This window comes from Takifugu rubripes, chromosome 11 (genome assembly GCF_901000725.2).
Source record: "Takifugu rubripes chromosome 11, fTakRub1.2, whole genome shotgun sequence".
NCBI classification, from domain to species: domain Eukaryota; kingdom Metazoa; phylum Chordata; class Actinopteri; order Tetraodontiformes; family Tetraodontidae; genus Takifugu; species Takifugu rubripes.
Window position 1 is genome coordinate 11,784,120 of NC_042295.1, and position 22,379 is coordinate 11,806,498.

The 22,379-nt window shown below is 46.7% G+C and overlaps 1 protein-coding gene across 2 annotated transcripts in view; it reads left to right on the top strand.

Annotated features, from left to right (window-relative positions):
- robo1 (roundabout, axon guidance receptor, homolog 1 (Drosophila)) overlaps positions 1 to 22,379 on the top strand; it is a 143,278-nt gene that overhangs the window by 5,846 nt on the left and 115,053 nt on the right. For both annotated transcript variants that reach the window (XM_029843378.1, XM_029843380.1), the window contains exon 2: positions 7,181 to 7,303. In XM_029843378.1, coding sequence (XP_029699238.1) covers positions 7,213 to 7,303 — 91 coding nt within the window. In that variant the 5' untranslated portion in view covers positions 7,181 to 7,212. The remainder of the gene's footprint in view (positions 1 to 7,180; positions 7,304 to 22,379) is intronic.

A 22,379-nucleotide genomic window follows, 5' to 3' on the forward strand; every position in this document is an offset into this window, starting at 1 on the left:
GCATTCACACAGGCGTAAAAAAAACACCTTTATAAAAAACAAGCCCTGACCGTCATTCTTAGCTAGCTGAAGGAAAGAGATGAATATTATCTCTCTGTTAACGTGTGAGCTCTAATTAGCATTGGAGTATTTTAATCTCAGTAGTTTAGAGTATCGGCATGTATTAACTTTAATTAAAGTTTAATTAAAGTAAAGAGATGCACCAGCTAATTAAATGATTGGGCCTATTTGTGATCTGGGTAATATGAATACATTTTACACCAACTCACCCATCAGTGCTGCTATTACAGCGTCTACAGCACACTTTAGCACTAATTGGCGATTGTGTGACTGCCCGTGGAAGCCTCATAGCTGCCGCTCCTAATTCCCTTCTTAAGCTAATGTGAGGGAAATCGTCACGAGGGTTGACGTGCGCTACCGAGGGCCCACGTTCCTCAGGAGAAGAGCTCACCGTGTCTTGTTGAACCCGGTACACGTTCAGGACTGCTGCTCCTGCCTGTCAGTGGTGGAGCAGCTCAAACCCGCCGTGTTCTTATTATCGACTGTTCTTTCCTGTTCTGCGCTGATCTGTGCAGCTGCTGAAGTTTCTCCCTGTACAGTTTTCATGTCTCATATCACATATTTGATCATTGCTCTTTGCTGGAGCGTGAAACTTGCTGCTTTCAGCTCTCGCTTCTGGGGGTTTAAGTGTCACAAAGGGAAGAGAAAGAACCTGAGTCCTACCCGCCCATTTACATGGATGGACAGTAATTCTTTAGGTTTTTGGTTGGTTATGGCTCAGAGGTGCATTGAAAGGGATTCAGAAAGACAATCCTTTGTTTTCTTCAAAAGTTAACGTTTAATTAACTCAATTGAGCGTGTCTGTTTTGTTTAAATGATGCTGAAAGCAGTACGAGAGACAATTTGGACTAATATCACGGGTTGACTAACCTGCAATCCTTTATGAATATTTTAGAATAATTTTCCCACGGATGCTGTCTAGATTTTCCACTCTTCCCCATTTGTTGTTGCTCTTTGTTCAGCAAAATTGGCGAGGCTGCTTTAAAGTTCTTGTGTGCAGTAATGTTTTCGAACCGGCATCTCTCAAAGACAGATTCGACTTTTACCCTTTAATGACGCCATTTTCATGGGAAATAACATCTGCAGCTGCTCCATGAACAGAGGTTTTGGCCCAAACAGGGCCAAGAGTCTTTTAATTCAATTAAAATATTGGTGCTTCAATCTAGTCTATGAATAGCCAATGACACATGTTGGACTTATTATATTGTGTGAGTGAAAAGTCACGTGACGGGCCTGTGACCTGTGCAGGTTGTACCCCGTCACGCTGATTAAGAATAAATGTTTGCTAATAGAAAATGGATGAATGGAGCGAAGCGACTGACAAGGTACCGAGTTACAGGCGGCGAGTCCGACACCGTAAATAATGTTGACATTGTTTGTCCGTGATGGTTTCTGTCACTGCCAAAAAGAGAAGCCAGATGATGCGCGTGGAAACAACAATGTCTCACAGAAGCACCAACATCGGGGAGATGGCAGCTCCAATCAGAGTTTGCTCTGAATAAATGCATCATCAAAACAAGGCGCTGCTCTGATCTGTAGCCTGACTGTGAGTGCAGGGGATGCTCAGACCTGACAGCGTGTCACGCGCAGCCTCGTGGAAGCTCCTCCTGTTTATTAGTTATTACAGGGAACAGGGTGAAATTCATGAGGGCATTCCACAGGCAGAGGGACGGTGCCAGCCGCTGTCACTTCCAGTGACGGAGACCTCTGCTGCCGCCGTCCTCCAGAAAGTGCATCTGAAACACACTATTAACTTTCCCATTGCTGATGTCACTTTTTATTGCCCCTGCGGTTCCAGGTCCGTCTGAGTTGGCAGGCTCCGCTGTGCAGCATTCCAAAGTCGGATAAATGGTCGTGTCAGGGAAGAGGAACACAGCAGTGATGGCAATATTACATCGAAGATTTAATTTGTCTGAGTAGGCCTGGTAAAGTCCACCATCATGGTGATTTATATTAAAACAGTTTGTTGTGCTCTGGCGAATTAAATGGGTGTTTAAAAAAACAGGTGAATATGCCAAGAAAATGTAAAGCTATAGCACAGAAATTAGCCTTCTGTAACACCAGTTTCATCAGTTTTATTACATTTAAACATCAGATCTAGGCTATTTTTTGCCATTTACGTGTATATGGTGCTTTATTTGTCATTTTAAAGCCTCTAACTCAGAGAAAAGTCAACATGGAGACTCACAGAGGAAATAATCCTCCACATTACCATCTGCTGTGGCGCACGCCTGAGCTCTGCTTCCCGCTAACAGCGTCTGTAATGTTGACTAATGAGATGAACCACTTTATAGGATGAGGTTCATCAATTAAACCTACGCATACAGACATACTGCTTGATGACAGATAACCTTGTTGTGGGTGATTGATTGCAACTATTATTAATGAAAAATTACTAATGACAACAAGGTGTGTGATTGTACCGGGAGGGTTGGAATCAGCTGTCGAGGGAAGCCAAGCTGTTCTGCATGTCGCAGAGGGTAAGTCACGTGAGGCTTTTGTGCAGGCCACAATGCTACATGGCATTTAAACCGCTGCTCGCTGTTTCAGTACAGCCAATTAACATTGTACAATCAACCTGCTTACAAAGCACTTTTTATCATTAGAGTTATGATCCCATTAGCATAATTATGGCTATTCAACAGAAGGAAATGAGTGTTCCGCACTTGACAAATACAGTGGGCTTCTGACACCTGAGATATGAAAAGACAACAGAGAGGCCGCCGTTCCTTCTGGAGCGGAACAATCTCTCTGGACAAACCGCGCTGTAGGTCGTCCAAACGATGTCAGCCCAGGGAAAATGGCTAAGACGCGAGAGGGCGGTGTAAAAGACTTCCCTCTGAGGGGGCTCACGGAGCGTTTGCCTGAGCATGCAACCAATGGCACTGCTCTCAAGAATACGGAGCCGTGTCTTCCAATAGGATGCTAATTTATTTTCCAAACTGGCTTTTGCATGAAGAATTACTATAGTTGGGCATCTCTCGTTACTGACGTTTAATGACAACATCGATCATCGTTTCTACGATCAGCCTATTCACCAAATAAATGTTGACCTCTGACTTTTTTACTAATAAAAAAAAACAATAATCTATCATAGAAAATAGAACCTGTCACCCGTCCCATAACCTAATAAAACTGTCCTTTAAAAAGACGGCATAGCATTTATTCAAATAAATTTCCAGTTGTCACAGATGACACCCGAGTAGAAACCATTTAGGCCCCTGGCGACTGTGTCCCGGCAGTCAGCAGGGACGGGTAGGTCCACAGTACAGGCTAATCCATCATCGCTGCTGCGGGGCCTGGGGGGCCGAGAGCTTGACTTCTCCCTCCAGGAAAATAATCAGCTTTTAATTTATCACAGATCCCATTTATTAGGAGAAGGCTGGGGAAGGCTGGGGCCGTGGGGAAGCCCTGTGTGGCCTAGGCCCATCCACCCGCGACACCCTGGGATGGTGCTCGGAAAAAGATTTTCTTTTCAGGTTCTCTTTTCTCTGCTTTACGTCACCTATAGCACAGTTCTTGAGCCGCAGGAAGTGGAACCAGAGTGTTTCCCGGTGGATCGGATGGGACACGTGCTCCGTCAACGCTGTGGCGTCCTACTTCATCAGATTTGTCTCTTGTTGCTTTGTGTTGCCAGTAGCCTTAAACTCAGCAACAGCCAAAGATTAGCGGCCCGATTCGAAGTTTTTAAACAGAATCTAAAGAAAAAGGGGAAGGAGAGTTCGACCACGTCTGGTTCCCCCTCCTGCCGATCACTTTCCGTATCACAGGCAGGTTTATCCTTTTATTGTAATGAAGTGAGGCAACGTGATGTACCCTGAGTGTGAGAGCCTTAATCCGGCGCGGGCGTTTTTATGGGGACGACAGAGCCGCGCCGACATACGTAGTGAACAGAGACCTCCAGACGCTCGGGAACCATCCATCAAACTCTGATGCTGAGAGAGCACAACACACACTTAAGGAGGTTTGCATCCGCCTCTGCGTGTTTCTGTAGTGCTACGCATCGTGGCTCGGCATTTTCTTTACCATAGTTGTACTTTCTTACCTTATAACATCCAGAAATAGATAGTTAAATGTATGTATCCAGTTTTAATAATAGATTAAATAATAAAAGTTGAAAGTATTATTCATTCTTATCCTGTCTGGAGTATGAATTTAACATTTTATGATGGTTTAGCAAATTAAAAAAGTTCACTATACTTTGTTACAGTTATACCCGTGATAAAAATATGTAGCTATCTTGGTTATATTTAATTTATGACACACAAAATTTTAAAAAAAATGTTTATTTACATGCTAAAAACTCTGTTTTGGAGCATTGAATTAAAAGAGCTTTAAGTTCTCTTTAGCATAGCATTACATGCTAAAGACTTGGTGCTCTTTTCTCTGCGTGCACATTTATTTCCTTCATCCTCATCTATAAACAGGGGAACGTCTCGTGTCAGGATTTGCCGCCCACGCTGGGCTCATCCGTCACAGCGAGGAACCGCAGGTTTTAAACGACGTCCCTCCCCGGTTTAGGGATCGTTCCAGAATCGATTTGTGGGCAGTGACGGTTCGGCTCGTGGCTCCTCTCTTTTGTGGAACTTGGTCAGTGAGCCAGCAGCAATGGTTCTTGTCACCGCCAGATTAATTGGCTCCGATCCGTTCAACAAATCACTGGGATGGATAAAAGGGGGAGAGTAAGAGCCTTTCAGCCCTCTTGGTGGGAATTGAACTCGGAGGCAGAAGAAACGGCGCTGAAACGAGACTGAAACAATCCTTCCAGGCCAGGCTCGTTTCCTTTGATAAAAGGACTCTGGAATACACAGAAGAATGAGAATTGATTCGACTTTGATGCATCATCCTATGTGTTTGTTGCTTCAAAAGAAGACACTCGAATCAATCTTCCTGTACCTCCTTATCCTTCCATTCATTAATCAAATGGAACCGGGTGACGAGTTGAATCACGCTTTCAGTCACCCGCCGCTTGTTCCCGCATTGAGGCCGCCTCCGTTCTCTACATTGGCCGTCCGGACCTCTGGTGGCCGCTTGTCACAGTCAGCCTCTGACTGGTAATTGGGTATTTATCAGATTGCCTGTGAGAGAAAGATGCAGTGTGGTTATCTGACACAATTATCAAGAAAAATGGAGTCTTTCGCGGCTTCCAGGATCTCGCTACGGTGCAGGTTCCCGTGGTCAAGGCAGGTGGCTGTGGTGCCTCGATGCTACTGAGCACAAAAGAGGCAGATGTTCCTATAAACCTCTAATTCAGAGCTTGCGGAGGAATGATGATAATATTCTCTTCTAATGTTCTCCTCTTGGGGGGGGGGCTTTTCTCAAAGTTCCTTTAAAAATCAGTGAGTGTGTTCGGCAAGTACCTGGAGATAAGAATGGATGGTGGTGGTGGTGGGGGAGGGCTTACTGGAGCGAGTAGGTGGCTTCTTTCACCCGCAAGGCTATTACAGAAAGTGTGTGTGTGCGTGCGTGTGTGTGTGTGTGTGTGTGTGTGTGTGTGTGTGTGTGAGAGAGAGAGAGAGAGAGAGAGAAGGAAGAAAGGATGGCAGATAAAGAAGACACTTCCAGCCAAAAGCAGCAAATAGGAGCCCAATGTCTTTGTTACAAGACATTAAATTTCCTGGGACAAGAAGGGGACACAGATCTTGGTTGTGTGTGGCCAGTTGTTTAAAGTCAGCATTTTCCCTTTTTAATTAAGACCAAAGTAAATCCACTTGTTCACCAGGGAGAGGTGACGTTTGGATTTTCCCCTCATTATAAAATGGGATTTATGCTCACTAAAAATAGAAAAAAATTAATATTATTTGATTAATGCACAAAATGGCGACTGTGGCGTTCCTCTGATGGGCTGCATGAATCAGCAGCCACTCTGGGCGCTGGTCTCCATCTGGAAGCATCTTGATTCTGCAGTCATTATCTTCCCGTCCCGTAAGTCTGAAATTAAAATGCTGACAGTCGCCGGCAAACTTCTGTGCTGACGTGTGCAGGCGGGTTTTTAGTGAGGCCGTCAGCAGATACTGGATGAGGGAGTGGAAAATGCAAAAGTTTAACGTGCCCCCCACTGTCCGGGCAGTTGACGCTCCTGCGGTCCTGTGTGCAGAGCTCCTCTGTGTTCTCTGACTGGTTCCTCCACCGTGACAACTCAAGCCTTTGTTCTGCCAATACCTCTAGTAAAGAGCATTTCGACCGTAGTAACAGTTAAAGGCAACTATAATTACATCTCTTCTATCATTCGAGAGGTGATCTTGTCTTCAACCCCACACCGGGCCTTTCTTACCCCCTGACAGCCACGTGGATGCCTGTTTGGAGGAGTAACAGGTTAGTTCAGCCGCACGTTCCCCCAGCTTTTCTATCTGTTCCTCGTCGCATACATTCTCCTTAGGTTACAACACTACAGTGCACAAAAGCTCCCCCTCAGTCAAAGAATCCCGCTGCTTCCCCGCTGAGTGCATACAGGTGAGCGCTCCAGTAGATGAAGAGTGACGCATCTGCCAAGCGCGCACGTATGAGGCGCTCATGAGAGATGCAAGGACCGACGGCCCGGCGAGCACACTAAAACAAGTCCATCATGCTTAAGATGGAGGCAGATCCAGTTGGGGGAGTGTTTCATGCCTAAAAAAGTAGCTTAAAGAGGAGATTAGGGGCGTTGGGGGAGCGGGAGATGAGGAGAAAGAGCGGGCAGGGGAGCAGCTGAGGCTCCCTGCTCTGCTGGGTGTAATCAACAAGGGTGAGCAGGTCTGATCTGAAGATCTCTGATATATTTCCGTCGCACAGACGCTCCCCGTCACACAGGTGATGTCAGCGCACGCGCTGGTAAACTTTCACTTTTGTCTCGGCTGCCTGAAATCAGTTTGACACGGAAGAATGTGGCGTGTGTGTGTGTCTGTGTGTGTGTGTGTATGTGTGTGTGTTCTCGCGATACCCATCTAACAAAACAAGAGGTTTTATTTCTGATGGTCACGATGTTGTGGGGGTTGTTTATGCCTCCTGTCTGACTTCTCAGTAATCCGCACGATATTCCTGGTTGAAAATCTGTTTCCTTCTTCTTTGGAGCTTCATTGACGAGGGTTATTCCCGTAATCCAATCAACCCTAATGTTTTTTTTTACCACCTTTCTTCTCAGATTGACTCCCAGTGATGCCGGGACAGTGAGCCATGATGGCCGATGTGCGATCAGGGGCCACACCCCTCCTCATCATGGCTCTGCTCAGGCTGGTTCAGGCCCAAGAGGTACCTTTAATTCCAGGTAGGACGCTCCCTATTCATCTTTACTGGTCCGTTTCCTCATCCTCAACAATAACTTCACGGTCTGGTTCCCTCGCCTGCTTTGTTCATCCATCAGTCTGCAGAACTGTCTGACTATTAGGAGCTTGACGTCTCTCGTGGTGGAGAAATGAAACATTTTATGTTTGAGCAGCAGCACCTTTTGATTGGAGACCCGACTGGCGACATTGCAGCAGGGAAACGAGTGTAACTTCCGAGGATTCTTCAATTCACCTGGGATATGAATGATATTTAAGGACAGCTGTTGCTTGTATCAGCTTGCAAAAAGCTAAAAAGAAGGTGTTTGTTTAGCAGCTTGAATTAAACCTGCTGCTTTTCAGGATGGTTTCAAATCCCGTTTCAAGATCAACCAAACATGGGCAGCCAGTTAAAACAAATACAGCAATGAATCCCCCCCCCACACACACACACACCCTCCGCATCTTAACATATCAAACAGATGTTCAGGATGTTGAAATAATCACAATTTGAAGATGATTTAAGCCGAAACGTCTGCAGCCCAGCTCTCGTATTAGAAAATGAGCCCGCAGCTTTCGAACTTGTCGCCCTTCCTGGCCGTCGTCTCTGTCACAGCGCGTCGCTTCTGCTCCTTCCCCACCAGGTTCTTATCAGACGACATGACAGGCCGGCGCCACCCCGCTCTAAAGAGCATTTCACACTCGCTGCTCTCTGATATCTACTTATTTGGGCTCCTCCGCTTCATTCGCTCGCCTTTCGCCTCTCATTCATTTCCTCTAACCAGGCCGGCATCTGCTTTCTCCTCGTGTTTTCTTTCTGCGGCACAATCTAAGAAGCAATTTACTTGTCAAGCAGAGAGCCGCGCGTGTGCTTCTGTGCCCGGAACACGTGAGCGCACCGATGAGACCTCCACCACCAGAGCTTCAGATCTACTCTCATTGTTAGGACTGAAATTGGCTGTGATTAACACGGACGCCATATTTCTGCTTTAGTGCTAATAAGATACGAGGTGATACCCGCAGGACTGCGGTAAAGATTTAAAAACAGATCCCATTTAAGCTACTTGGACCTGAAGGAAGGTGTCGAGCCTCAGCGGACTCTGTAGTTCCCTGCGGTCCCTGAGAATAAGCAGCAAGCTTCTTCTCAGAAGTGAAGAGCTTCACATTTTCAAAATAAAACGCCTTATCTTGACTGTGAAAATGGAAAAGGGTAAAGAACACTCTGCCAGAAAGAGAGGTGGCAGGACAGAGGCGTCAAATTCGTGAATGTGTCAGCAGGAAACGGAAACAGTGGCGCTGTGAGTATTTTTATCGAAGTGTTGAGAATATGATGCACATTCTTAGATTCAAAAGCCAAAAATAATCCAGCAAATAAAGATGATTCAAAACAAATTTTCATTAGTCTGGCTGTAAAACACGGAGATTGACAATCACTGTTGCCTGGTGGGAAGATAAATAAACCTTGGTGCCATGCCAATGGCTTTTGAAATAAATGCTTTCAGACAGCCTTAATGAGCATCTAATTATCTAATCTTGTCTAATCAGGATGAGCTACGTCACTCTTGCACCCCATGGAAGCAAACTCTGCATTTATGTAAAGTTCTTTAACATTTTAACACTCAGTTTTAATTAGAAGTAATAATGGAAATAAACCACCAGGATTTGTATGAAACAGATAATTTCTTCTGCAGAGAATGGAATCATTAATTTCCTCATCAATTATGTATCATGTCACTCGCGTGAATCCTGGGTGGTTTTAATCAAAATGATAATTCTGAAGTCACGATCCACCTGATCCACCAGCTGAGATTCACCCATCACCGTCACGTGCTTGAGGAGTGCTAGCTATCTTTGTTGAACCTCGTGCATTCGCTCGTGCCGTGTGTGTTGTTGATAAAATGGAAAACAGAGGGGAATAAAACTCCTCTAAACTGTGCTCATTCATCATATTTAACACCGCAAAGTGGACTGTTAGCTTGTGTCTCGCTTCCGTAGCCGATAGCATTAGCCAGCCTGTCGCTATGATTGACCTTTAGCGTTGTGCACAAAAACATGCAGCCAAAGTGGCTGCTTTTCATTTTTGCGCACATGTTTATTGATTTCATCTTTCCTTTTTAGCTGCCGTCTGCTCAGCTAAGCATGCCATATGTGCATTATATTAAACCTCCTTTATGCAGCCTCTCTAACGATGACAAAGTGAGTGCGTGCGCGCAGTAATTTACCCAGTGAACCAACTTCTCGTATCACTCATTTCCCCTAACGCCCCTCTGGCCTCCGTGCAACAGATACCTCATCTATTTCAGGCTGAGTTGGTCCAGTTTGAGGCCTGGTAGGCAAAGACTAATTGCGCTGCAAGAGGAAATTCAATTTATGTGTCACGATAAAGACCTTTCTGGAGGTCTTTTATGGATGAACTGTTCTTTTCATGATTCTATCCATGAGTTCTGACTCTACGCAACACAAAGAACAAAAGAATATTTTACAAGTTAGAGCTTGGGGGAAATGGGTCTGGTTCTGTTGTCCTGCTACCATGTTAGCGAGCTACACACACTCCCTTCAGAGGGTTCTTGCAGATGAGCTAACACACACACGGACGCTCAAAAACAAACTAATTTGACATTTCATTTCCCCGTTGATGAGACACGCTTCACTCCTGGCGCGTGCAGCCGCACTCCATAAATCTTGATCGCTGGCCCCTTTTTTCCTCAGATGCATCCCATCGTCAGCATATTGGCTGATACCTGAAGGTCGTCCCTGATGCCTGATCTAATTTGGAGCTAAAGTCAGAAAAATGAAACCCTTTGCTTTGGCATAGCTCGCCCGCGCCCATGAAGACGCGGCCATTTTTCAGGGACGATTGTTCCCATCAACAGAATCCGAAACCTGACTGGCAGCCGTTCGGGCTTGGCAAAGGGCAGCGAAAAGCTTTCTCTCGAAATGGGGAAAAAGTCATAATAGAACATAAAAAGCATTAAAAAAAACAAAGCAAAGCATTTTTCGCATGCATGCCAAAGCGGGTGCTTCTGAAAATGTGCTTAAGGTGAAACTGGAAGTTTTGACCTTAATGAATCGAATGACATTTCATCATCCCACACTCGCAGCTGATTCATTTCCTGCAATTTGCCGTCACTCCATTAAAACTTATTAAAAGGTTTTGACAAACGAGGCGGCTTCCCGACGTCCCTCCGAGCTCATGCGACTGTGTGTTCGTTCCTGCGAATACCTGCGGGGGATCTACTGTCTTTCGTATGTTGCAGTCATGTAGGTTTTTGTGGCAGGTTTTCCTTCCTGAACCTGAATTTACATCATCTGAATCAAGGTCGGGGGTTTGAATCCTAAATGAGGGCTTTACCCTGTTACCTCTGCTGCAGCCTCCCAGAATAATAATGATACTAGATGCTCAGTTTGTAACTGTGTCAGCGATTATTACCAATATAGCCACAAGCTAACCTCGTCCGGCTTCTGTGTGTGTTGCTGCAACATCTGTGCTAGGCTGTAATTCTATTTATCTCTTTAACAAAGACACTTTTACAGAAATTATGTCCGTTCATTCAATTCTCCCTACCTTTTTTTAAAAAACTGTACGTCGCTATAGTGATTCTGATGTAAAACAGTTTGATCTCTGCGACGCCACCTCCCTCGCAGATTGGAGGTGTTGTTGTTGGAAAGCAGCTGACAATATCGGCGTGTCCTGGAGGCACCAATCCCAGCGGTTATCATCTCCCTGACGCTCCGTGCATCCAGCCACCATTTAATTACAGAGCCGGGCTCCATTTGGCGTCTCATCATCACATGCGGCGTGCCCTCGGGCCGCCATTTAATGATGAAACATCTGCTCCAGGAGGTTTGGACATTTGATTTTATTTCTCGTCCACCATTTTTTTTTCTAATTCTAATTCTTTTTCCCATTTTTTGGGGTTTTTTTTTGGCACGGGGCTGTTTGCTTTGTACACAGCACTGTTTATTTATTTATTTATTTATCTCCATATTTTGCTCTCAGGCTACAGAAAAGGATCTGCTGAGCTCAGACGGGCTACTTTGTTCCTCTGTACCTTCAGATTTAGCATAAAGCCACTGTGGCGCCACACTGAGCCCCTTGGATGTAGACCAAAATTAGTGCATGAACTAAGCGTGTTTCAAGGCAAACGTGCCCGTATTGCGAGTTGGATTTTTATTTTTAATAAAAAAGTTACATTAAAAGACAACAATGAAGGAACCTGTAGATACGAAAAGGCTCTTGTACACAATTTGCAAGGCACTGTGGGAGTTGACAACAGATTTAGAGGACCTCCTTGTATATATCCCTGCACGCCTCTCTGTCAGAGTCCACCTTGATTCTCCCCGTGTGTGTGTGTGTGTGTGTGTGTGTGTGTGTGTGTGTGTGTCTGCCGTGCATTCAGCCTAATTTATTGATTTCCACAGAGACCTGACAGGGGCACCTCTGCATCTTTTCCCCTCATTCCCAGCTGCAAACAGATGCAGCCACACAGTTCCCGCCGCGGCAGCCGCATCTCCCGAGCCGTCGCGTCCCTCCCGCAGGATTTGTGCTGCGGGGGCCACGGGGAGGGTGTCATCCCACAAATGAATTTCTCCTCACATCCCTGCTCTCCATTAAAGAACCTGTTTGTGCACCGACAGCAGCCCCCACGACGGCCCCACAGCTGTTTGTGCTCCGCAGACTCCTGCTATTTATACCCGGGCCTCATGTTGTGCTTTAATTTTAGTGATGTGATATAAAAGTGATGGCTATCGGTTGAAAGGGAGGGAGGAACGGCGAGAAGAGAGGAGGGGAAAATCAGCGTTTTCCCTTATTTTCTTCTTCACTTCATTTCACAGCCGAATCACCAATTGCGCACTTTTTCTTCTTTTATTCCTCCTGACGACTGTCCAACGCTTCCCATCATGTTTAAATGGGGTAATTTGTAGCTTAAGGGGAAGGTAATCGAAGCCACATTGTCAGTCCACACACAGAAACTCCGGTTTCCTACATAATTGGGTGGCCAAAAGGCATCTGTTTTCATGGCCTTTTTGGATTTTGTAGCGAGTCGTGTAATCGTGAATAACTAACAAACATCCGTGATTGGAAATCCATCCCCGTGCGTGCCTGGCAGCGCAATTAGCGCTCCTGTTTGTCTCGTGGAGAGATTGCAGGACAAAGCTTTCCAGCGTTGTTGGTTTTCCCCTCTGTGAACAAGGCGGTTTTGGCTAAACTCACATGTTTGTGCAAATCCCTCGTTCGCAGGAGTGGATTAGTTAACGCAGTCTGAAAAGTTTTTCAGATAGATGGAAACGAACAGTTGGATGCAAATCCCGGCAGATCACGGACGCTCTGGCTCCAGGCTTCATTGATTCCCAGCTTTAAAGCTGCCGCGGTCCCGCCGGGTATTGTGTGCCTGTGGCCTAAACGGTCTTTGTCAAAGTACTGAATTGTGAGCTCAATTTGCCATGCACACTCATCTTTCCCCATTTCCCATTTGAGAAAAGATACTGGAGATGATCCTTCTATTCTGGTAAGTGCCTTCTCTTTTAAATGGAAGCCATTTCGACTCTTTTCATTTGTCAATCAGCCTGAAGTGCGGTCTCCTATGGTAACTCAATGTGAGGCTGTAATTGTCAGCGTCCCCCCTCTGCCCATCGGCTGTTTTGCATGTGAAAGGATCCAGAACGACGACACCAGTGCTGAATTAATACCCAAACCGCCTTTTGTGTCCATCACTTTGGCTCCTGCTGCCATGAGACACGGAGGCACTGACACGTGGACAATTGATGATTTATTTATTTATTTCAAAGCCTGGACGATCCAGATCTGGGACCACACGTGACTGCCTCACTTTTTCCTGTTTTGCATTTCTTTGTGGAGGTCTACAGTTAATTTCTAACGGGAATTAATCTAAACCCAAGTGAAAGATGCGATAGGATGACAACGTGTCCACCATTAAAGATGGACACGAGCAGCTTGTCCAAAAATCCACAAAGTAGCCCCATAATGTTGAACAGTGTTTGTTTTGATTCACTCAAATTGAAGCACCTCCTGCAGTTGTTTTCAACTCCACTTCTACTGACAAGTGCTTCAGATGGATTGTGGCTGAGTGCTGCTTTCACTGGCCTTCATTCAAAACACAGTTTTAAGAACTCACCTGTGCTTTTAAACGCCGGCAAAATAAGGAAACAACCCGCTGCCGAGCCACTGAATCCCAACCAACCGCTCCGCTTCCTGTTAGCAGGAAAGTAGCTAACTTTCTAAACGTGGCTCTATCCTAAACATCTGCGTGAAGATCAGTGAATTCTCTTCTGATCCAGATTTGTTCGCACGTTTCCATAGCGCGGCGTCGACTCGTTCGTGCAATTGCACTCGCGCTTTTAGGCGGCCTGTTTTCAGATGCTTGCTAGCACTGAGGTGTGTGTGTATTTGTGTGCGTGCACGTATGTTTGTGTCATGAAATATTAATGGAGACGGTAAAGCAGAAGCAGTCACGGTGGGAACAGACAGAATCTAAAGGTTTCTTTAAAGCTAGCAACAGCAGGTGTGTAATTACCTGTTCATATGCACTATTTAAACATTTACTCACTAAATTATCCGGCGTCTCCTGTCTGAGCACCGACATCCCAGCCAGAGCGTGCCTGTGTGGTCCCAGTGTAGCGTTCCATTTAGAAAAAGGCGATAACCGCTCTGGCACCTTGGACCTGTGAATAGGAAGTCAAACCCCTGCACCTATTGTGTGTTTAGGAAATGAAATGCTGCCATATTATTAGTTTTTCTTATCTGATAATGCTGTTGTCTCGCTGGCACCGGCAGACCCCCTCAGCTCGGTGCCGGCAGTCTCCATTGCAGATCTAATGATTTGGATAAGGAATGTTCAGGGACTCTGGGAGATGCCAGCGCATTTCGAGACTATCCGCCCGTTTTGATGGAATGTCATACACACAGGAAAATTGAAACGTGACACAAGTGAGGAGCAGGCGTGACATCGTCAGGTTCTCTGGACTGTGTGAGGTAGACGGACCAGTTGCTCTTTGCAGCAGTTTGCAGGTTGTTGCGCGCTCGCAGATTTCCCCTGACAGAATTCCCACATCTTGTCCAGGTAATACATCTGATTTACAGCCCAATTTCCCTAATGTTTACAGCAACCAACCGCCGCTTTAATTAACGAACGGAGTGCTCCCGTTGCTCCCGCCTCATCCGTTATTCCCGTCTCTGAACACACAGGTACTGTACGCGTCGCCTGCGACAAATGACTTTAAAGTGGCAAATTTTGCTAATGAAGGTTGAAATTAAAGAGAGCGGCGAGTGCACGCCGGAGAGCGCCGTACACAAAGGCGATGGGGAATTAATGTGGAGCAAAAAGCCGGCAGCGCATTTTCTTCCCTTATCTCTCCGCGCGAACTTCACGAGGGGCCGGATGACATTGGTTTTATTACCGCCGAGCACGGATGACGAGCTGAATGAGCAAAAGTGCTGACGGGAGGGAACGGGCCGGCGATCGCTCACTGGCGGCGTGCCCGCTGCGGGCTCTCAAGGATGCTGGGAGGACGTCGGCCTCTGTCATGTGATTGCCTGGATGAGTGGACCTATGCCAGGGGCCAAAGGGGGGGAGGTTAAACACATGTGGGCCATAACAATGAAGGAAAAGGTCACGCATGCCTGTCTTCAGTGCACCTTTGTTAGCATGGACAGCTTGATGATGACACTGAGCCTGGTGGGGGGGCTTTAACTTGTTTTAGGTGGCTTAAAGCACTCTTCAGTCCATATGGGTGACCCCTACCTCCTATTCCCGTCAGGTTCCTGCCACTCAGGGCCAGGAAGCACAGAACTGCTCACCATCTTGCCATTTTATTGAGTGTCACACCTTCAGGCTTTGGTGGTCACGTGCAGCTGGGTCACATTCCACTGGTTTTCAGCTCCGCGGGTTTCACGACACGAGGCGTAGCTTGAAGGTTACGGCGCCCCCGCCAGCTGATATATTGATACATCCTTCACGGCCATTTTATTGCTGGGACATCAGCGTTAGTCACACTTGATTTCTGACCGGTTTATAGGCCTCCCTCCTGCTGGTGGGTATCTGTATTTAGATGCGTAAATGTCAAAAACAAATCTATGTGTTTCTACACTGGAGGGTTTCTGGTTCAAACCCCGGTGCAGACAAAAACACAGAAGTGCCGAACCCCCCCCCATCCCCCCCAATGAAAATAGGGGACTGATCTGGCGGCTCATTCAGGGGTGTACGCTGCCTTCACCCATATGCAGCCGGGAAAGGCTCCAGCAGCCTGTCTGTGACCCCACAAAAAGTAAGAAAGAGACACCCAATTATATGCATCTGCATGGCTACGGGCTGATGTCATTTTCAGTTACTAACGAGAGCAGATATCATTTGTGGAGCATTTTTGGGGTCAGTTGAATGCAGTGATTCCTCCCACATCACCTCGGTGCCCTTCTATAACACGTGGTGACTGAAATTAATTACCTCCGCTGCCCTTTAGCCCTATTACAATGCGGAGAGGCAAAGAGTTGATGGTTTTGACTTCATTACTTCTCATTTCCACACGAAGAGCGGCGCTGGAGAGGCCTGCAGCCGGTCCGTATACCCCTGCTCAGCTTCCAAACTGTCACACATCTCCACAATTTGACGCGTTCCTCCCCTCTCAGCCAACACAAACAGCAGATCTCTGCCCTTCAGCTCTTGACAGCTCTCTATTCTTGTTGATAGTACAGTAAAAGATAGTCAGGATGAAGCGGGACGGTGTCATTTGACCCCTCATTAATTGATATCTGAAAGACTGATTTATTTATATTGCGGCCCTGCTTTCAGAGGCTTCCGGGGCTCCTTATCAAAAGCCTGTGCCACTCAAGGCTTTATGCGTGGGCTCATTAATCTTGCTGTCAGCTCCCTAACATTCAGAGTATGCTTTGCTTGTTCTCCACCTTTCCATTCTGGACACCTGGGGTTACAGGAGGAGAGGTGGCGGAAGAGCATGCAGCTTTTACCCATAAAGCACTCTTCTAATCACTCGATCAGAGCTGTGTTTGATGATGAGTGCGATTAATGGAGGTCGGGTTCCTCTTTACCTGGTACACTGATTAGAAATATGACAGAACCGTGTCTTTGTGCTGCTTCATGTTTAACAGTCAGGACTGATTTTGCTGTGAAGTGATGCTACAACCACTGTGCATCCAGCCATTGAGGTGTGGTTAATATTTGTGTAGTTTGTCCCAACAGGAAACAATTTTTTTTTTATTTGGGGTACTGAAAGGACATTGGAAGGCACCTGTGGAGGGGAACCTGGATCAATAGTTACATAATTATCTCATGAAAACGCAGCAAAAGGGAAAATCTATGTGCCGTTCCTTTAACTTCACTAGAAAGAATCCATTATTGATCAATAAACCTATAACTTCTACATTTTCCGATCTTTTTTCCCCCACTGTTGGGCCTCTCTTCAGATATCTCGTGCAGCTCTCAGGTGGCCTGGGACAGTAACAATAATGAATAGCAGGACTCTCTCTTTTTAACAGCGCAAAATGAATCCATCTTAGCGATTACTGACTTTAATGAGGCCTTTAATGACACGTTTAGCACTTGTCTTTTAATTTTATAGTCGCCATTTAAATCGATGGAGATATTTCCCTGCCATTTTTGAAAGGAAGGCTGTGACTGGACCCCGCTGCGTTTTATCTATTTAAAAGCACATAGATGGTCATTAGAGACGGGAGCATGTCAGGGCTTAAGAGCTCCACGCGCCAACGGTCAGCGTTGATGGCTACAGGCGGGACCTGCAGGGTTACGTCAAGGTCACTGTGTCATCGTGTCACATCTGAGCGTCCGCTGCTCATTTAGAAGTCTGATTTTTTTCAGATTTGGTTGTTTTTTTCCGCAACAAAGGTGGAAGCGGAATCCTCAAAAGAAGGCAGAAAATCAATAGCGCGGCAGCTGACACAGCATTCCAGGACATAAGTGTTACTCCCCTTTGATGCGCCTTCAGCGCGTCTGACATCAGGCTGCAGCCCATCACCGCCAACACATCAGCACTATGGAAATTGACTTTGGTTTGATTCGATTTCAGACTATTTCGACATGACACTCATCTTCACGTATGTGACATGTTTCCAGGTTCATGACCTTCAGTGCTGTGGTTAAACTGGGGAATGTCGTGGCTTTAATTGGTACCACTGTTAATATAGAACAGATGTACATTAGGTGGGCAGTATTGGTGTCACAGTTTCTCCTGATTGCTGAAATTTGAGGGTTTCCGTCCCTCACTGCAGAGCAGCATTGACACAATAGAAAGGCGATGGACCATATAGCACAAAGCTAATCAGCTCCCTCTAACAGCCACATGCTGCTGTGTTCCTACAAATACGTCAAACAAATGCCAGTTTAGTCAGAATGCATGAAATTAAACTGTTCAGCCAGTTCCCATTCTTCCAAAAGTCTGTGTTAAGATTTATTTCTGCTTCTTTACGATATATAGTGATTTGAAACCAGACCTTTTTACCTGCCATCAAAGCTTCTGCCCGACCAATGGTCCGGCCAGACTGAAATTGTCACGCAGACTAAAATAGCAGCAGCAATCCATCACCTATAAAAGCCTGCATGGCTTTTAGCGTATTAGCACCCATTAACGATTCTCTCCACTCCACGGCAGCTCCCACAACCTGACAATCTGTCTCTGACAACTGCTGAAGAAACTGCGGAAAAAGATGTTTGTGTTCGATGCTATTGAACCGCAAATTTGGTGTTATTTATCCGCCCTTTCACGGGTCGTTGTTCAGTCCGCCTTTGTGGGCATTTTATTGAAAGCGTCCCGGTCTTCCACACCCGTTGGCCTCTGATTTATCTGCTCAAAGACTGAATAGGGAGAGGTGGGAGAGTGGTGACATTCCGCCACATTCATCAATGTAAAGGCCGTTTTCTCCTTGAAACCGGAGATACTCCGACCGATCTCTGAATGCGAAGCCGTGGTCATTGGAAAAAAAAAAAGGCTCATCTGGGAACCAGGACCTGCACGTTTTCAGACTACAAAGACTGAGGCGTTGTCCTTCACATCAAGGCAAAGCTAGCTTTAAACCACAAACCACGTTGTCTCAAGCCCTTTATTTAAACATATCAGCCAGTTTATCCAAAGGTGGAGGGCACGAGGAGGGGTACGTCTCTTTATACCCAATTAAGCTTGCCACAGGAGGTGGATAGTCTCAGCTGAAACCTCTTTTCCCTCTGTGCCCCATTAACGCACTGAGAAGCCTGCAGAAGACAGAGTCCCAGGTGGACAAAACCCCTGACCTAGAGCCAAGGAGAGGCACTCCAGCTATCTTCACCTAAATATACAGACATGCCTACGGAATAAGAAACCCTCCTGGTTCAGGGATGGAACATATGCAGGGTAGATCCGTGTCTGTGTGTGTCTGTGTGTGTGTAAAAATTGGCTAGAGGCCATTGTTTTTTGTTATTGTTTGCGAACAAGAACACCAGGAAATGGCAGACGTATTAAGCAAGCCAAAAACATGCTCGAGGAAAATCTGAAAGGCTCTCCGTGTAGAACCCTCCATTATTATCATATTTTTATATGAAGGTCCAGAACAAACACGTGGGAGCCTGGACACGATGGATGCAGCTCTGCTGGCGTGCAAAAAAAGCCTTTCCTTGCTCACACACCTGCACGGCTAACATGCTTATCCAGTGGTTTTGCATCACTCATAATTCAATGCCCACGCTGTCCTCCCACCCATCTGGGACCAACGCCTCTACCACTACAGGCACAGGCGCAGTTGGGGGGGGGGGGGACCGGTGAGCTCTGGCGGCACCAGCCCATCTGTCCCAGCCTCCCGGCTGTTGTGCCAAACCACAACTGTCTGGCAGTAATTGACTGGACAGACTGAGGGGAAAACGGCCCCTTTAACACACGTCCAGCTCCTGCAGGCACGCCGCCGCTCTGGCTGGCAGGTTGTCTTGTGTCAGTCTGTCTGTTGTCCCAACTCGTATCCGTGCCCCATCGCAGGTCATGTGACTCTTGAGACAGAAACATTGTGTGGGCATCTTTGAAAGTGTGAACCCAAAGGTTAATTGTCAGCTATAGCTATATGCGTGCAGGTGATGTCATGTTAACTAGAAAGACTTCTGAGAAGTTGTGCCCGTGGATTTAATCCAAGTCGTATAGGTGAGGAGTGACTTTAAAATAAGTCTGTGACCTTTATAATGTCATGACTCGCTGATAATATATGACAAGTCACACCCCTACTGGTGATTAAACGCAAAGAAAGTGCAGTTAGGGGATACGTATGGAATTAGAAAGGATTGGATTCCATCAGGTGGGATGCCATTAAGATGTTAAACGTGCACAGCAATAGTTTACCACATGGCGGCGGGAGTGATTGAGCGCTCCGCACGCTCCTGCTAATCTGTCCAAAATGTCAAAGTTATGCCAGTTTAATGAACCTTGGGATTCTGCTTACTTAATTTGATCCCGACCTACTTTGCGTGTTTTAGTCGAGTGTGTGATGGATAAAAGGGTAAGTGAGAGGAGACGTATTCCAGCCCGAAGATCCAGACCCTGCTTCAAGTGCACTCACGTAGGAGATAATGTGCAAGAGCTTCCTGGTGTCAGAGGCTTCACGAGTCAAGACAAGGGCTTCCCAAGGTCGACACGGGCAAAAGATTTCGGTGTAATTGGAAACCGGGCCGACTGTTTGTGAGGCTCCACAGTAAACTACCTAAATAAATAGGGTGGCTGAGGTCGGTTGTCGCTGACTCCAGACAGCTCAGGGGAGAAACACCGGGACAAATGAGAATATGAAGCATCAGAATGATGGAAACAAACGGCTGACAAAGTCAGAAGACAGGCTTGTGACGCGCCCCGGGCCTATAGGGTGAGTTAGAGTGAATACGAAGCTTTATTACCCTCAGATATGGCCGCACAAATGCCCAATCTTGAGGTAGCTATTCCAGCCGGGAGATGTTGCTTCAGTGTCTGTTGGAGGCAAATCATCCTGTGATGTTATTGCTTATCGCAAATGAGGGAAGTGATGGAAGGTAATGAATGAGGCGGGGGCACAATCCGATAAGACGCCACCTAACTAAGTGGGCCTCTCTTTCTCAACCTTCAGCCAGGCGACCCTTCCGCACAGACCATTATTCAAACGGTAACAAGCCCGTTCGCGCAGGCTGCCGGCGAGGGGAATTAGATTCCCGCTTGAGCGACCGTTGAGTAAAACACAGAGATGTTTTCCGCACCAAAACGCGCCACATTTGCATAATTCCGACGCGGGTTTGGGGCGGCTATAATAAGTTATGATAAAACTGTCATTAGATGGCGGAGTGTGGAGGGAAGAGGAGACGCGCGGTTGAAGATTAATCTGGAAGTTCTCCTTGGTGCCGAAATGTCAGGGGATGCAGGATAATGAAAGGATATGGCACCTTTATGGCCATGTACTCCACCTGTGAACGTGTAGGAGCGCGCATGAGTGTCCACGTTTCACCGTCCCCACCCTTCATGCTGCTTATGTTTCAACAGAATGTCTATTTGCTTCCACAAATATCTGCGCCCAAGCCCATTCACATCTTTTTTTTCCTGCTAAATCAGCCTTTTCAGCCTGTTGTTTCATGTCTCTCAACAACGTGAAATGTTTATTGCCATAGCAACAGTTTTCGCTCTGAAACTCTGAAGGAAAAGGTCAGGAAGCTTCTTAAATTAACCGAACAAACGTATAAAATAGATCGCGTAAAGCAGCAAATGCTTTTAATGATTGCGGCGTCTATTTTTGGCACGTCACATTGAAAATCCATACCTCACGTCCCGGTAAGTTCGACTTCCTCGCCCTCTGCCATCGCCGCTCTGATGTGTGCTGGCCGAGAGGCAAGTCAAACACGACGTGTTCGGCTTTGTCGGGCCCGTTTCTCTCTTGACGCGGGGCTTTATTGAAAGCGCTGCAGCTCTTTTATAGAGAGCCGGTCAATTTCAGGACAAAGTCAAGATTGCAGTTGCACCGAATCCATATTTAATCGTGGCAAACGGAGCAAACACGGGCGAGGAAAATCAATAGCGCCTTCGCCTTTGATGATACATCACCTTTCTCCAGGGTTGCGCTTACCTGTGTTCTTTGTCTGGGAGTTCAAATGCAAACAAATGCATGTAGCCCCTAATTTGTGTCCCCGTAATCATTTCAGGGTGAAATAAGACCCAGATCGGTATCAGTGAATGTGTGTTTCATCGACATTAGCACATTTTAGTGGCCCTCGTGTGCTTTGCGGGTAATTCCACACATTATATCAAAAGCAAAGCAAATAAAAAACAAACAGGGACAAGCAAATATTACCATAATTTAGCAGGAATCCCTGACTGCTAATGAGGCAAATTGTGTTTACGGCCGCTTGGGTCAGAATTTTGAATCTGTTCATCGGCAGGCGGCCTGTTCACCAGATGTGTCCTGGCCGCTAACTGAGCGCTGCTGACTGATGGCGGGGAGAGGACGGCGGGAGGGCGCGTGCGTGACGACCTGTCGGGCTCCGGCACCTGCCTTTGTGCGCCGTCCCCTCCTCTGGAACCCCCCCCATCCCCCCGTTCCTGGTCTGCCTCCGAGCCCCACAGGTAGTGGGTGATGTTTGGTGATGAAAGGCCTCAGTAATGGATCTCTTCTATAGCCAAGCTCACCTAAACTGGTGTGACAGCTCTCCACTCTCCACAGAGCAGCTTTTTATTGTCTCTGTCTGGGAGTGAACACATTTAGAATGGATGAATTTCATTATCGCCGCTCATCTATGCGTCCGTGTGTGTGTGTGTGTGTGTGTTCTCTCATAGACATGGATTGAGGTTACATGTTTGGCCAGTTCCCAGGTGGGTGGCAGCACGTCTGCATCCACTGTATCTGTCGACGCTGACCCCGGCGCTCTGAGGGTCGACCCCACCGATCCGAAGCAAAGGAAAGGGAAAGACTAGATCTGAGTCAGAATTAGCTAAAACAGCCAGGCAGCGCTATCGCGTCTTCCTCTGCATCGCACTCCATCCTGCAATTTCTGAGCCCATATGTTGAGATTCAAGCCGTTGAAAACGCTCCAGCACCAGCAGGGATATAATTGGCACAGGAGTCGTCCG